The 17,220-nt window shown below is 36.5% G+C and overlaps 1 protein-coding gene across 7 annotated transcripts in view; it reads left to right on the forward strand.

Moving 5' to 3' along the window:
- LOC105220090 (uncharacterized) overlaps positions 1–10,955 on the forward strand; it is a 77,226-nt gene extending 66,271 nt beyond the window's left edge. For 5 of the 7 annotated variants that reach the window (XM_054228180.1, XM_054228179.1, XM_029045606.2 and 2 more), the window contains 7 exons: positions 1,263–1,835; positions 2,572–2,690; positions 2,755–2,832; positions 2,910–3,138; positions 6,504–6,791; positions 7,360–7,790; positions 7,883–10,955. In XM_054228180.1, coding sequence (XP_054084155.1) covers positions 1,263–1,835; positions 2,572–2,690; positions 2,755–2,832; positions 2,910–3,138; positions 6,504–6,791; positions 7,360–7,790; positions 7,883–8,242 — 2,078 coding nt within the window. In that variant the 3' untranslated portion in view covers positions 8,243–10,955. The remainder of the gene's footprint in view (positions 1–1,262; positions 1,836–2,571; positions 2,691–2,754; positions 2,833–2,909; positions 3,139–6,503; positions 6,792–7,359; positions 7,791–7,882) is intronic. The other 2 variants (XM_011196498.3, XM_011196497.3) reach the window with 2 other exon arrangements.
- Positions 10,956–17,220: the final 6,265 nt, after the last annotated feature.

Raw genomic sequence — 17,220 nt, forward strand, 5'->3', positions numbered from 1 at the left:
ATTCAGAGGAATTCTTTTTCTTCTAATAGTGTGTCTCTGTACCAGAAATCGTTAAAATCGGATCATAACTTCGCATAGCTTTCATATAGCAAATTATAGGATATTCAAAAATACGAATTTTAAAATTAATAGTTTATAAATCGGTTAATATGTGAAATATCTTAACTAAACTAAGTGAGCATATAATCTTAGATATAATGTATGTTGGTGGTGAAATGAGTGAAATCGGTTCAGCAATTACCTCAGCCTGTATTCTATATATGATGATTTTCGTTTTTCTATTGGACTTTATGCCGTATATATGGGTCAAATTGTGTGATATCTTAATAAAAATATAGCAATAAATTGCGAGAGTATGAAATGTTCGGTTGCACCCGAACTTAGCCTTTCCTTACTTGTTTTATATTGCTATCGTCTATCGGACATCATATTGTAATGAAACAAACACAGGCGTGTTGCAATAGATGCATCAGTTTATCAGTGTTTTAACAGTAAGAGCATACCGTAAATATGCAAATCAGTTTGATATAATCTTTTCCACAACATTTATGTGTCTTTTGTATTGTTTTAAGAGAAAGAAATATTTCCCAAACTATTTGCTGATTAACTGTTTGTTTCAAAACTTGTGGGTGAGCTTAAGTGCAAGTGGTGCGTTTGATCGTTGAGAGTTTCCTCCTAAGCTGTTTTTACGAATGAAATAATTTTACTAATTATATTCGTATAACTGCTACAACAGTTCCCCCTTAATATACTTTTCTTAGTTTTCTTATATACAATTTTTTTTTTTTTTTTTTTTTTTTTAACTTAGCTACCTTTGTCTTTTTTCAAGTTTTTAATCAAATTTATAGGGAAGTCAGGTGAAAGTCTCTCAAAATGATTCATTATTAAACAAACTCTTACACATGGATATAATTTTTATTGTTATTCTAATTGAAAACGAAAATACTTGATTAGTATTTAATTTAATTTTTTGTTTTTATATAGTTAGTTCGGTATATTTTTTTACTTCACTTTCTTATATTTACTTTATAGCTCAGGAACTTTATAATGCTTGTAAGGTAGATATTTCAAAATTAATATTCGAATATCCTCTAAAATGTATGTCATTATATCAATCATTATTTTATCCCTGTCACTATGTTGGCTGAACAACACAAATGTACACGAACGAACCTTCGCTGCAAAGAATTTAATAATTATTTTATTTTCAAATTACTATATAATAAATGCATAATATATTCCTATTATATGTATATTAACAGGTAAATATGAAATCCACAAGAATACCATTATTCGCACAGGCGAATCACAAACACTTGGTGGTAAATACTTGCAAGGTCTTGAGCTCGACACGACTGAGGAATGTCAACGTCTGTGTTGTGAAACGGAATCCTGTGACGTGTATGTGTTCGAAGATAAAAGTGATGGCTATTGTTACCTCTTCGAGTGTGGTCCACCTGAGAATTTTCATTGTAAATTCACTCGCCATGCTAATTATACCAGTGCTGTACTGACAGTCGCTCGCAATTCGAATGTAAAGACTACAATGGCCCCAAGTACAACACAAGTAGTTGATGTCAACAATTTTTCGCAACAGGAGTGGGAATTGACAAGTTTAAAGGTAAAAGCAGAAACGCGCGATAAAATGGCGTCAGCATCAGCGGCAGTGGGACAGGGAAAGGAATCTGCCGACGTGTCTGGAGTATATGTGATAGGAACCGCCACCGCTACCGCAACATCCAGCGGAAAAACAAATGTATTGGCAACAGCGGGACCCGTGCCCATGATAGGTGCAGACCAAATACCACCAATAAGCGTAGCTTTTCCACAAAATGGTAATTTATAACATTGCATAAATATATATGTACTTATATAATACATATATGTAAATATATTAAATAATCAGGCTGAATAATTATACTCTCGTAACAAAGTTGTTCACATCCTAAAAGGTAGATATATATAAAAATTGAGATATCTTGCTAAAACTTGGAAGACGTATTTATTGGCACCATAAGAAGGTTAAGTTCGAAGATGGGCGGAATCGGACCACTGCCACTCAAACAAAATGGCATTAACCGAAAACATATAAAGAGCTATAACTATGCCAATAAGCTATTGAAATAAAATTTGGTATGAAGTATCGCACTATGAAGGGGCATATGTGGATGTAATTTTTTTAGGGAAGTGGGCGTGGCCCTGTCCCCTATTAAGTTTTTTGTACATATCTCGTAAACTACTAAAGCTATATCAAGGAAACTTTCAGTCGTTTCTTTTAGGTATTTCCTTATACAGTCCAAAACTGAAATTAAGAGGGAATATGCTTCTTCTTATAATATGTCTCCGTGTCAAAAATGAGTGAAATCGGGTCATAACTTCCCCCATCCCCATATACTTAATATTAGGGTTTTCAAACTTTCAATGAACTTTATACCATATATATGCCGATTATGTGAGTCAAATTGTTTGTTATATTAATAAAATCAAATAAATAAATTGCGAAAGTATAAAATGTTTGGTGACACCCGAACTTAGCCCTACTTTACTTGTTTTCATCTATTTTTGCTATAGCGTATCCTACGCATTGTGGACGTTTTCAATTTCCCTGCCATTCCGGTGAATGTATTGCTGTCTATAACGCCTGCGATGGTATACCACAATGCGAAGATGGTAGTGATGAGGGACCGGAAGTAAGTTCTCGAGAGCAATTAAATGTTTTCTTTCTCATTCTGTCAATTTTGGTACAATCATTAGTGTTCAGGTGCTACGTCCACGGCAAAGTCGGATGCTGACGCAGCCTCCGCGAATACTTTAGAAACTAAAGCTCAAAAGGTAGTTTTTCCGTATCACACCAGAAAATAATTTTACTTATTATTATAATTCTGTTTTTACCCTTTCGATTTTCGCAGATAGTTTCGGTGCCTCAATATCAGCCACCTATTCTACAACAAGCCGCGAAAACACAATTGCAGCCTATGCCACAACCTCATCAACAACAACAACAGCAACCGCAACAGTTAGCACAACAAACACTGCCCGGCATTGTACCACCGCTCATAAATAATCGCGAGGATGCTGGCGCTTGGGAAACCCGAAAGGCGGCTACTCCTCATCCGCAAGTCCAAACAATAAATGATGGTATGTACATGCCTATGCCAAATTGATTTGTATATCTCTAGAATACTACTGTATACCACCTTTTGGTGAAACGACTCTGCGTTTGTTCTCTACGCTGTTCACGCAAACTATTATCACGGAGGAGGTTGTTTTTTTAGGGATGTGATAAATCTTTTTATGTACTAATTCTAGAAATCTCCAGAGGGTCCATACAATTTGTTCCTTCGAATTTTATTAATCGATTCTGAATGATTTTTTTAATTGAAAAAAAAAATAAACGATTATACAAATACAGTGGAACTTCTCTAACTCGAATCACCATAATCCACAAAAAACTTCGAGTTAGAGAGATATCGAATTATAGAATTTTTCATTCAAAAAAAATTAAAAGCTATAAAATATAGATTTATACACAGTTTTATTTATTTACAACGCTAAAAGTTTTATCTACATACGTTAAAACATTTATTCTGTAATGACGTCTGTGACCCATTCCTTTGTTACATGATTTATGAAATCCATAAGTAAATATCATATTTCTTGTTCACCTCCATACGAATATAGGGACTCTTTTAAATTCTGCATCGATAGTAAAATTTTATTTTTTGTATTATGCCCTGGTCGAAAAGTTCGATTTATGGAAAGAAATTTTCTATGTCATTTGACTTCTATTGCCAATTCAAGAGTGCGAGTTATGGAGAACTTCGAGTTAAAGAAGTTTAAGTTATGGAAGGAAATTAGTATGTGAAATTTGATTTTTAAACGCTATTGCGAATTAAAAAGTTCGATTTATGGAAGTTCCTGTACTTTAGCTTAGCATTTAGTATACCAATGAATCAGACACCCAAACTTTTCGATAAATAAACAAGTAAGGAAAGGATACGTTCGAGTGCAACCGAACATTTTATACTCTCCCAATTTATTGGTGTAATTTCATAATGATAACACAATTCGACCCACATATTCGGCATAAAGATCAATAGAATAACGAAAATCATCATAAATAGTATATGGGGACTGAGGTAATTCCTGAACCGATTTGACTCGTTTTTACCACCAAGATACAATATATCCAAGACTTACCCTTAGGCACTGAGTTCTTCATGTTCGATATCAGGGGCCTAGAAAAGCCATGGTCCGATTTTGACAATTTTTCCATAAGTTTTTTAAAAAAAATCTGAGTGTAGCTTCTTTCTGATATTTCTTCTGTAAAATTTAGTGTTTCTTTCGTTAGTGAGTTAACGTACTTTTAGTAATTTTCAACATAACCTTTGTATGGGAGGTGGGCGTGGTTATTATCCGATTTCTTTCATTTTTGGACTGTATAAGGAAATGGCTAAAAGAAACAACTGCAGAAAGTTTTGTTTATACAGCTTTTTATTTTGCAATATATATACAAAAAACTTATTTGGGGCGGGGTTACGCCTACTTTAAAAAAAATTACATCCAAATGTGCCCCTCCCTAATGCGATCCTATGTTCCAAATTTTATTTTCATAACTTTATTTATGGCTTAGTTATGACACTGTATAAGTTTTCGGTTTTCGTCATTTTGTGGGCGTGGCAGTGGACCGATTTTGCCCATCCTCAGGGTGCCAAGGAATATGTGTTTTAAGTTTCAATTAGATATCTTAATTTTTACTCAAGTTATCGTTTGCACGGACAGACGGACGGACAGACATCCGGATTTCAACTCCACTCGTCATCCTGATCATTTATATATATATATATATATACCCATATCTAACTCTTTTATTTCTTGGTGACACAAACAACCGTTATGTGAACAAAACTACTCTACTCTCGTAGCAACTTTGTCGGGAGAGTATAAAAATATATTCGGTGTATGATTGTACAATTCGTCGACTACGTTAAATGCCCTTCGTTAGTTGTATTCAAAATTTAACAAATAAGGAAAAGCTAAAGCGGGGTGTAACCGAACAATTTATACCCTCCCAATTTGAGACAACTAAATATTGAAAATATATTCAGGGGTTATATTGTGTATTCCAAATGTTAAAAGTGGGAATTTAGAAAGATCGAAACCGATTGTTCTTAGTGAACTTTAGGCTAGAATAACGAAAATCATTATTTATAGTATATGGTATATGGAGTAATCCGATCGGTACAATACTGTATATATTTGCGGCTAGTTAAACACTAAACCGATTCTATCCATTTCTAACAGCAGGCCGCCTTAGTAAATCTAACACATATTTTGATTAGTTTTAAGTGTTATACACAACCATTAGTTGAAAAACGATAATACTATGTGCATCATGTTCCGTTAGTAGCAAAATTAGCATGTGAGCATTTACATATACTCTCATTAATGTTATAATAGTACTTACATATCTATTCTCTGTCAACTCTGTTCCAACTGCGGTCCAACTGTTGTTACAATTAATTCTTGTAGTCAATGCCTGTCCGTTTAGCTGCGATTGTGGACAAAGGAATGCGAATTGGAGAGTGAACATTAATTGGTGAACATGATATGAATTTATTAACACTCCCATTATTACACATTCTCTTTAATTCACTCTCTCACAGTATGTTGCAGAGAATTTACTAATTTGAAATAGTCGTTTTTTAACATTATTTAATAACCCAGATATATATGCTGCTTCTATTAAAATATTCAGGTTTAAGAGTTTTATTGATCGTTAGAACTTTTATATAAAGCCTCATATTACGAGTTGAATAACAAAACCCATCCTTTCCGATATTAAAAAATATTATAATGATCAATATTTTATTTTGAAACTCGTACATATTTTGGTAATAAATAATTTATATATCAACGTCGATATCTTAATATGTTGCCAACAAACGTTCGATTAACAAAAGGGTTAATTACTATATACATTTTCAACCAATCAAAACATCATTGTAATAGCTAAGAAAACTAATGTACAAAAAAATTATTTACAATTTGATTGCATACATATAAGAAAATCATAGCACAAGCCCTCAGAAATATAATTGCAGTTACATACTTGCACATATGCTATATATTTCAGTGCAATGCACTTGTGCGATCTGAACTCGTCGCACTGATAGCTGACTGAAGAGTCATTAAGTACGCAGTCACTCAGGCGTCTATTTAGTTAGTCAGCCAGTGTGTCAGTCAACATGAAAAACATACTCACATTCATATTAGATAGTGTGAGAGATCACTGAACGCCAATAGATAGAAGACTTGATGTCTGCAAAGCAAAACGTATCAACACTACCATGAAAACAACAAAAAATAGGGAAGGGCTAAGTTCGAGAGGAATTTTTATTTTAAACGCTTAACCACAAACTATGAAATTATCATACATGACGTAAAAGCATACTTATTCTTTAAAATAATATTAATACATATTTTATCTTTTGTATACTCAGTAGATTTTAAGAATCGCATATTTAGCCACAAAGGAGGAATACAAGTGCCCACAACAGTTGTAAATGCCAATAACAGTCCCAATAATGTGCAGACCAACACTTATGCTAATACAAATACGAACAACAATCCAAACATCAATTTAAATCCAGCTTATAATGCGGTCACGTTACAGCGTAACGGTATTTATTTACCCCAAATAACAGATTTGTCACCGGGCAGCATGTATATATCCCAACAGCAGCAGCAACAGCAAATTCCACCTCAACAACAATATGTCGTGCCAATTGGTATGTAATCAGAACCTACATATTTATAATACATGCATTCATACCTTACTTCAGAGTAGCAATTAAATTTCAGGAAAAACATACGATCAGGAATAGTATTTATTTACAAATCAGTCCTCTAGTGCAATGCATTTGAAATAATTTCTTCATGAAATTCTGTGGGTTGACTTTAATTATGAGAACCTTTCATTATCAGTTTCCATCTAAGAAAAAATTAACACAAAACTAATCTCCTGGTCTTTTAAACGAAGTGGAGGTCTTCCCTTCTGCTTCTACCAGCGGTATATGTGACTACCTACATAGATCTTGTTTCCATACTCAAAATCTTTATTTTACTGGAATGTAAATGCTTTAGATAAAGCCTTTCAATTTACTTCATAAATCTATCAAACACAACACAACCATATCCATATATCCATGCACATTTGTAATTTAGTTTAGAGAGAAGTTCTAAAAGTAGGCATATTTTAAAATATTATGCTCGTTACTGTGAAATGGCATGTGTTGTACACATATATGCATGCATATATATTACTGCATTAAATTAAAATATTAAATCTTTGCATAGTAGGTATGATGCCATCGAATATGCAGTGGCAAATTCAACAGTCAAAGCAAGTTGCTCTGACACCGCAAGCGCCCATGGCACAGCGACAACAAGCACTGCCATTGCCATTGCAGCCAGGACCAGCGTACAATGTAAACTTAGTCGATCAACAGCAACAAGTAAACCCGGTAGCAGCTAAAGAAGCTACTGAACAATCTGCAGGATACTTGAATTCGCCTGTAGAAGTAACGTTGCTACAACAGAAAACCGAAGTAACTGGTCCCCAGCAGCAATCGGTGGTACATGTGGCTTCACCGAATGGATCGCCAACTGTGTTAAAATCTGCGCCAACGGAACAAAACTCTAATACCAGAAAAGCAGCAGGTGCTAACGCGAAAGTGAAAGAACAGAATAATGATTACGAGGAGGAGCCAACACATCCACCTAAAAAGGTAGGTCAGCTAATTGAGAATGCAGTAGGCGAGAAACTTTTTGAAGAGATTAGCTTAAGTATGAATTATTAATTGATTGTACTTAATTTCAGAAACAAAAACATATGAAGCTGGCCAATCTTCCTCAAAGCGAAAAGGGCAAAGGTCTGCTGGATCCAATAGAGTCAGCGCTTGAGGAACAAAGACAACATGTTCCTGTCCCCTCGCCCGTGCACGAGCAATACAAATTAATACACGACAATCTTGGTTTCGAATTTCGAGATCATGATGGACAATCTGAGCGACCGGGTGGTGCTATGCTCTCTTTAACGCTAGGTTTACTTGTCACAGCCGCTCTAGCCATATTAATTGGCTGTCGCATGCGTACTGTCAGCCGACGCACTCGTCGCATGGGCGGAAAGACGCCTTATTCGCATGAGGCAGATTTCTTAGTAAATGGCATGTATTTGTAAGAGAAATGAATGCGGTGAACGCCGAGGACAAATATTTCCAACTCTCCAACATTCTAACCTAGAGCGGCTGTGGTGATTCTAACAACAAACGCTTAAAAACAATTTTCATACTAGTAAATGGTTGTTTTTTTTGTCTGCATATGTATATGCAGACATGAAACACATAGTTGTAGTCTTAGTACAGGAATCATTTATATACAGTGGCCGACAAAAGTCTACTTACACCCTATGTTTTCGTGGCTTTTTAGAAAATATGTATTGATACATTTTCATTCTCATTTTCTATCTAATCACAAGAAACTAAAAAATTATTATTTTTTTTAAATAAATCAATAACGTTATGAAAAAAAATTCCTTCGACAAAAGTTTACATTTACGGAGCTCATACACTGAGTGCATTTTGCAATGTAGCGTTAACTTTTTCGCTTTTTGTTTATAAAACATTGAAAAGAAAAAAATTATATGTTGAAATTTCCAAAAAAAAAAAAAATAATTAGTATATAGCGACAGTACCGTCCATGGTAAAAACTTCAAAAATAGTGGTTCTACCGAAAGTAAGCCGTCAAGTGGATGCCCAAAGCAACAAACTCTTAGAGACGTCGGTTTGATTCCAAAAGCAGTGGACAAAAAGCCACTAACTGGCCTTAACATATAGCAAATACATCACAACATTTTTATCATCTCAGGGTTCCACAGAAAAAACTTCGTTTCGAATTGGCAATGAACATAAAGAAAAGGGGAAAGATTTTGGAAAAAATAATATATTTTCAGACGGTTCATAGTTCGAAATTTTTGATATACTGTGTTTGGTCCGAAGTAGTATTGTGGCGGGATTGTAACGGTTTATGGAGCTTTTGCGGCTTCACCAAAATCAGTTTCGGCAGGATCTGCCAGCAAGATTACGATCCAAAGCAAATGACGTAAAGTGTTAAAGATTGGGTACTATACTATGCTTCAACACAATTAAACACAACACCGCCTAGCACTTGATTTAAGTACAATTAAACGTATTTGGGAATTTTTGGAGACAAAAATTAGAAAAAATTATCTTTGTATCGCTACTTTACTCAAAAACCGTATAATAGACACTAAGAACTGCATTACATCTGCAGAGTTGATAAATTTAGTAGTAACGGTTGGTAGATGTGTACTGTGTCCCATCTAAATGCCAAAAACAAGATTTTCGCATTAAAATACGTTATTTATACACTATAAGTAGACTTTTGTCAGCGGAATTTTTTAGGTTTTCTTTCATAACTTTGTTGATTAATTTTAAATAATGGATTTATTTAGTTTATAGTAATTAAAAAGAAGATCAGAAAGAAACAGTATCAACACATTGTACTAAGAAGCTTTTGTACTTTCATCACGAAAACAGGGTGTGTATGCAGACTTTTGTCGACCACTGTACATATGTATGATATTAGGGCACCCACATATGAAGGAAACTGAAAAATGATAGTTTCCTGGGCATTTCATGATATTTTTTTTCTAAAAAATAAATATGTAAACAAATCTTGACATCTGTAAAGCTACCTATGTACTTGTACATAATTTGTGCAGATTTAAGTTGCACTTTATTTAAAAGACTACTTACTAAGGGAATAGTAAATTATTCTTGAAAGAAAAATATTTTCCGTACAATTAATTTTTAGAAAAATAGACACTTGCTAAATTAAAGCTTAAATGTGAAAATTTTTTTATTTAGTTTAGAAAGAATTCTCCCAAGAGTTTTTACTCATTTAAACATTGGTGCTAGTTACCAAGGAAAACATATATTTTCTAACGACGTCTCCAAATATACATATGTATATTATTGTAACACTATATATTATATATTTCTATTACATTATTTAAAATTTAGTAACTCTCAAATGGAAATTTCAAACTTTTAAATTCTTTTAAATCTTACTTGATCTTTACATCTGCAAAACTGATTTGGCTTTGCGCCACTATTGTTTACAATTAGTTTGGAGTTTTGTAGCACAATTCCGCCTAGTTTCTTTCCAAAAAAAATATACGATATTTTCGATGAATTTGGAATTATTATTTATAATTACATTTGCAATGATTGTGTTTTTATTTTGGTTAAATAAAAAGAAATACTTTAGCACTCTTACTATTCTATACTTAAGAGGGGAAGAGTTAGCACGATCCAAGCATAAAGTGCAACTATATCAACAACCCCGAAATTACAGCGCAAGCGACAACTTGTAAATTCTGCCGATGCAACCTCAGCACATCCGGCACATGCCAACCGAACATGCAACATGCATTCTAGGAAATATATCACGCCACTTAATAATTCCGTGGCTTAGAATAAGTATAAATTAATCAAATTGTTAAATTTAAGTTTGAGTCGTTTCTGATCAATAAAGCGGACACGCTGTCCGATCAAAAATATTGATATTCCCAATGCAGGAATACATAATTGGCATATTTCTATGCTAACAAACTACACATGTTGTCTTTGAATAAACAAGTAAGAGTTCGTAATATATTTGGTTTAATTATTTATTTCAGTTCAATTATTGAATATAGAACAATTGTATTGGAAATAAGTTTATATATGTATTCAAACATATGATATACATCGTACATATGTACTCGGTAAACTCGATAGATATGTATAAGCAAAATTTTATAAATGTGAATGAAACTATGTAAACAAATAATTCATGTTAAAAATTAAATACAATTGAAACATACTTTACAGTCATTCTTTTTACACTCTCGCAACAAATGTTGCTAAGAGAGTATTATAGTTTTGTTCACATAACGGTTGTTTGTAAGTGCTAAAACTAAACGAGTTAGATATAAGGTTATATATACCAAAGTGATCAGGATAACGAGTAAAGTTCTGTCCGATGTCTGCCTGTCCGTCCGTGCAAGCTGTAACTTGACTAAAAATTTAGATATCTTAATGAAATTTGGAACACGCGTTCTTTGGCACCATAAGAAAGTAAGATGGGCGGAATCGGACCACTGCCACTCCCACAAAATGGCGATAACCGAAAACACATAAAGATCTATTATTAAGCCATAAATTAAGCTATGAAAGTGAAATTTGGTACAAAGGATTGTTCTAGGAAGGGGCATATTTGGATGTATTTTTTGGGAAAGTCTGCGTGGCCCCACCCCTGGTAATTTTTTTGTATATATCTCATAAACTACTAGAGCTGTATCAACGAAACCCTCAGCAGTATTTTTTTCAGGTATTTCATTATATAGTCCAGAAATGGAAAAAATCGGAAAAAAAGTTTACGTTGAACTACCAAACTACTAAAAATGCTTTAATTCAGTAAGTAAATCCACCAGAAACCATACATTTCATTATAAAGATGGTACAGAAGAGGTGCACTCAAAATGGTACGGTTCACAACCACGCCTACTTTCCATATACCGGAACTCTGAAATCGGTCTGAAAAGTTTACTTTACAATATATAAAGTTTGTACTAGTGAAGATATCGGAACATAACTTTGCAAAAATACTGTATTTAAAGAGTGGCATTGCCCTTCTAAAAATTGTCGATTCCATAAGTTTTCAAGACCCTTTATATCGAATATGAGGACCTCAGCACTTCTAACACAATTTTTACCGAAACTATAGTTAAGTCTATCAGACATTTTGAGGGAATATTCCTTCCAATAATATGTCTCCGTGCCAACAATGGGTGAAATCGGGTCATAACTTCATCTATCTCTCATATACTTAATATTAGGGTTTTCAAACTTTCAATGCCCTTTATACCATATATATGCCGAATAAGTGAGTCAAATTGTTTATTATATTAATAAATTTAAATAAATAAATTGCGAGAGTATAAAATGTGTGGTGACACCCGACTTAGGCCTTCCTTACTTGTTACTTACTGTCCGTCCGTCCGTCCGTCCGTCTGTCCGTGCAACGGAAAACTTGAGTATAAATTTATATATCTTGACGAAACTTGGTATATATATTCCCTTACATCCTGAGGTGGTTGATATCGAAATGGGCGAAATCGGACCATTACCATCCCCACAAAATGGCAAAACGAAGGGGTCAAGCAAAGTGGGCGTGTCCCCGCCCTAAAATTCGTTATTTGTATATATCTCGCAAACCAGTAAAGCTATATAAACCAAACTTTCTGCAATCGTTTCTCTTACGTACCCCATCACACACCATGTCAAATCGGATAATAATCATACAAAGGTTAGATTGAAAATTAAAAAACTAAAAGTGCGTTAACTCACTAACTGAAAACGTCAGAAACACTAAATTTTACAGAAGAAATGGCCGAAGGAAGTTGCACTCAGATTTTTTTACAAATTATGAAATGGGCGTGGCGTCGCTCACTTATGGGTCAAAAACCATATCTCAGGAATTACTCGACAGATTTCAATGAAATTCGGTATATAATTTTTTCTTGACACCCTGACAACACGGATAACAAATGGGCGAAATCGGTTTACAACCACGACTACTTCCCATATAACTCAATTTTGAATTCCAACTGATTCCTTGACTTTATAATGTATACATAAGGAACCGATAAAGATAACGGAATAAACCTTTACACAAATACTGTATATCATCTATGGCTTCACTTATGGAACAGTTGTCGAAATCGGACTATAACATTTCAAGGCGGATATCGAACATGAAGAACTCAGTGCCTAAAGGTAATTTTTCACCAAAAACATCGGTAAATCTTTTATGCATTTTAATTAATTTCAGAGGTAGAATTCTAATAGTGTGTCTCTGTTCCAAAAATTATTAAAATCGGGTCATAACTTTCTCTAGCTCCCATATACCTAATTATAGGTTTATCAAAAATACGATGGGCTTAATACCTTATAAATCGGTTAATATGTGAAATATCTTAGCCAAATTAAGTGAGCATATAATCTTGGATGTAATGTAACCGGTGAAATCGGTTCAGGAATTACCTCAGCCCTTATATACTATATATGATGATTTTCGTCATTCTATTGGACTTTCTGCCGAATATATGGGTCAAATTGTGTGTTATCTTAATAAAATTTCATCAATAAATTGCGAAGGTATAAAATGTCCGGTTACACCCGGGAAGGTGCTTCTTGATTTCAAGAAATCATTCGACATGATAAAACGAAACTCATCATGGCTACTTCTCAAAATAATTCAATAATAATCCAATTTTTATACAGTAATCTCCGCTTAAGTGCTCCTTTTTAACATGCAAGGCTTTTGACACACTTAAACGGGAAAGGCACTTAAATAATCCTGCCTCAAGGCACTTAACAAGCTTTTTCTGAAATATTTCGATTATTTTTATACTCTCGCAACAAAAGTTGCTAAGAGAGTGTTCTAGTTTTGTTCACATAACGTTTGTTTGTAAGTCCTCAAACTAAACGAGTTAGATATAAGATTATATATACCAAAGTGATCAGGGTGACGAGTAAAGTTCAAATCCGGATGTCTGTCTGTCCGTCCGTGCAAGCTGTAACTTGAGTAAAAATTGAGATATCTTAATGAAACTTGGAACACGTGTTCCCTGGCACCATAAGAAGGTTAAGTTCGAAGATGGGCGGAATCGGACCACTGCCACGCCCACAAAATGGCGATAACCGAAAACATATAAAGAGCTATAACTAAGCCATAAATTAAGCTATGAACTTATATTTTGGTACAAACGATTGTTCTAGGAAGGGGCATATTTGGATGTAATTTTTTTGGGAAAGTGGTCGTGGCCCCGCCATACTAAGTTTTTTGTTCATATCTCGTAAACTACTAAAGCTATATCAACGAAACTTTCAGGAATCGTTTTTCTCAGGTATTTCCTTATATAGTCCAAAAATGAAGAAAATCGGATTATAACCATCGGATTATGTAGAAAACTACTAAAAATGCTTTAATTCAGTAAGGAAAACCAGAAGCCTTAAATTTCATTATAAAGAAGGCACAGAAGAGCTGCACTCAAAATGGTAAACAAAATTTTAAATGGGCGTGGTTCCGCCCACTTATGGGTCAAAAACCATATCTCCGAAACTACTCGACCAATTTCAATGAAATTCGGTTTGTATTATATCCCTCCTTCTTCTTGACTGGCGTAGACACCGCCTACGCGGTTATAGCCGAGTCGAAAACAGCGCGCCACGTCTCCCTCATTCTGGCAGTTTGGCGCCAATTGGTTATACCAAGCGAAGCCAGGTCCCTCTCCACCTAGTCCTTCCTTCGGAGTGGTGGTCTCCCTCTTCCTCGGCTTCCACCAGCGGGTACTGCATCGAATACTTTCAGAGCTGGAGCACTTTCATCCATTCGAACAACATGACCTAGCCAGCGTAGCCGCTGGACTATGTCTATGTCGTCGAATAACACATACAGCTCATCGTTCCATCACTGCGGTATTCGCCGTTGCCAATGTGTAAGGGACCATAAATCTTCCGCAAAACCTTTCTCTCGAAAACTCCTAGTGCCGTCTCATCGGATGTTGACATCGTCCACGCTTCTGCACCGTAAAGTAGCACGGGAATGATGACAGACTTGTAGAGTTTGGTTTTTGTTCATCGATAGAGGACTTTACTTTTCAATTGCCTACTTAGTCCATAGTAGCACCTGTTGGCAAGAGTGATTCTGCGTTGCATTTCCAGGCTGACATTGTTATTGCTGTTAATGCTGGTTCCCAGGTAGACGAAATTATCTACAACTTCAAAGTTATGACTGTCGACAGTGACGTGGGAGCCAAGACTGTTTGTTTGACGACAGGAGATATTTCATCTTGTCCTCGTTCACCACCAGACCGATACGCTTCGCATCCTTATCCAATCTGGAAAAAGCAGAACTAACGGCGCGGGTGTTGTTTCCAATGATATCGCCAGTAGCTGTACACTCTTATAGAAGATTGTACCTTCTCTATCTAGCTCTGCAGCTCGTATTATTTTCTCTAGCATCAGGTTAAAGAAATCACACGAGAGTGAGTCACCTTGTCTGAAACCTCGTCTGGTATCGAACGGCTCGGAGAGGTCCTTCCCGATCCTGACGGAGCTTTTGGTGTTGCTCAACGTCAGCTTACACAGCCGTATTAGTTTCGCGGGGATACCAAATTCAGACATCGCGGCATAAAGGCAGCTCCTTTTCGTGCTGTCGAAAGCAGCTTTAAAGTCGACAAATAGATGGTGTGTGTCGATCCTCTTTTCACGGGTCTTCTCCAAAATTTGGCGCATGGTGAATATCTGGTCTGTTGTTGATTTTCCAGGTCTAAAGCCACACTGATAAGGTCCAATCAGTTTGTTGACGGTGTGCTTTAGTCTTTCACACAGTACGCTCGACAGAACCTTATACGCGATGTTGAGGAGGCATATCCCACGGTAATTGGCGCAAATTGTGGAGTCTCCCTTTTTGTGTATGGGGCAGAGTACACTGAGATCCCAATCGTCAGGCATGCTTTCTTCCGACCATATTCTGCAAAGAAGCTGATGCAAGCACTTTATCAGCTCTTCGCCGCCGTATTTGAATAGCTCGGCCGGTAATCCATCGGCCCCCGCCGCCTTATTGTTCTTCAAGCGGGTAATTGCTATTCGAATATCTTCACGGTTGGGCAATGGAACATCTGCTCCATCGTCGTCGATTTGGGAATCGGGTTAGCCATCTCCTGGTGTTGTACTTTCACTGCCATTCAACAGGCTGGAGAAGTGTTCCCTCCACAAACTCAGTATACTCTGGTCATCAATAACTAGATCATCTCTGGGGGTCCTACAGGAGTGTGCTCCGGTCTTGAAACCTTCAGTTAGTCGCCGGATCTTTTCGTAAAATTTTCGAGCATTACCCCTGTCGGCGAGCTTGTCAAGCTCTTCATACTCACGCATTTCGGCATCTTTCTTTTTTTGTCTGCAAATGCGTCTCGCTTCCATCTTCAGCTCTCGGTATCTTTCCCATCCTGCTCGTCGATCGCAACATTGCGAGGTAGGCAGTCTGTTTTCTCTCCACTGCGAGACGACAATCCTCATCATACCAGCTGTTTTTTTGACTTTTCCAAAAGACAATGGTTTCGGTTGCAGCTGTACGTAAGGAGTTTGATATGCCATCCCATAGTTCCCTTATACCGAGATGCTGATGAGTGCTCTCAGAGAGCAGGAGTGCAAGTCGAGCAGAAAATCGTTCGGCTGTCGGTTGCGATTGCAGCTTCTCGATGTCGAACCTTCCTTGTGTTTGTTGACGTGTGCGCTTTTCTAAACAGAGGCGGGTGCGTATCTTAGCTGCTACAAGATAGTGGTCCGAGTCGATGTTGGGACCACGAAGCGTACGCACATCAAAAACACTGGAGACATGTCGTCCATCTATCACAACATGATCGATCTGGTTGCGAGTGATTCGATTCGGGAACAGCCAAGTAGCTTGATGGATTTTCTTATGCTGGAATCTGGTACTACAGACGACCATATTTAGGGCCCCGGCGAAGGCGATCAGCCTCAGACCGTTTGGTGATGTTTCGTCATGGAGGCTGAATTTTCCGACTGTTGTGCCAAAGACACATTATTTACCCACCCTAGCGTTGAAATCGCCAAGCACGATTTTGACATCGTGGCGGGGGCAGCGCTCATAGGTACGTTCTAGGCGCTCATAGAAGGTATCTTTGATCACTTCGTCCTTCTCTTCCGTCGGGGCGTGGGCGCAAATCAGCGATATGTTGAAGAACCTCGCTTTGATGCGGATTGTGGCTAGACGTTCATCCACCGGAGTGAATGCCAGGACTCGACGACGGAGTCTCTCTCCCACCACGAATCCCACACCGAATTTGCGCTCCTTTATATAGCCGCTGTAGTAGATGTCACAAAGACCCACCTTCTTCCGTCCTTGTCCCGTCCATCGCATTTCTTGGATTGCGGTGATGTCAGCCTTTACTCTTACGAGGACATCAACCAGCTGGGCAGAGGCACCTTCCCAATTAAGGGTCTGGACATTCCAGGTGCATGCCCTTAATACGTAGTCCTTTAAACGTTTGCAGTGGTCGTCATC

Source organism: Zeugodacus cucurbitae, chromosome 3 (genome assembly GCF_028554725.1).
Source record: "Zeugodacus cucurbitae isolate PBARC_wt_2022May chromosome 3, idZeuCucr1.2, whole genome shotgun sequence".
Taxonomy (NCBI): domain Eukaryota; kingdom Metazoa; phylum Arthropoda; class Insecta; order Diptera; family Tephritidae; genus Zeugodacus; species Zeugodacus cucurbitae.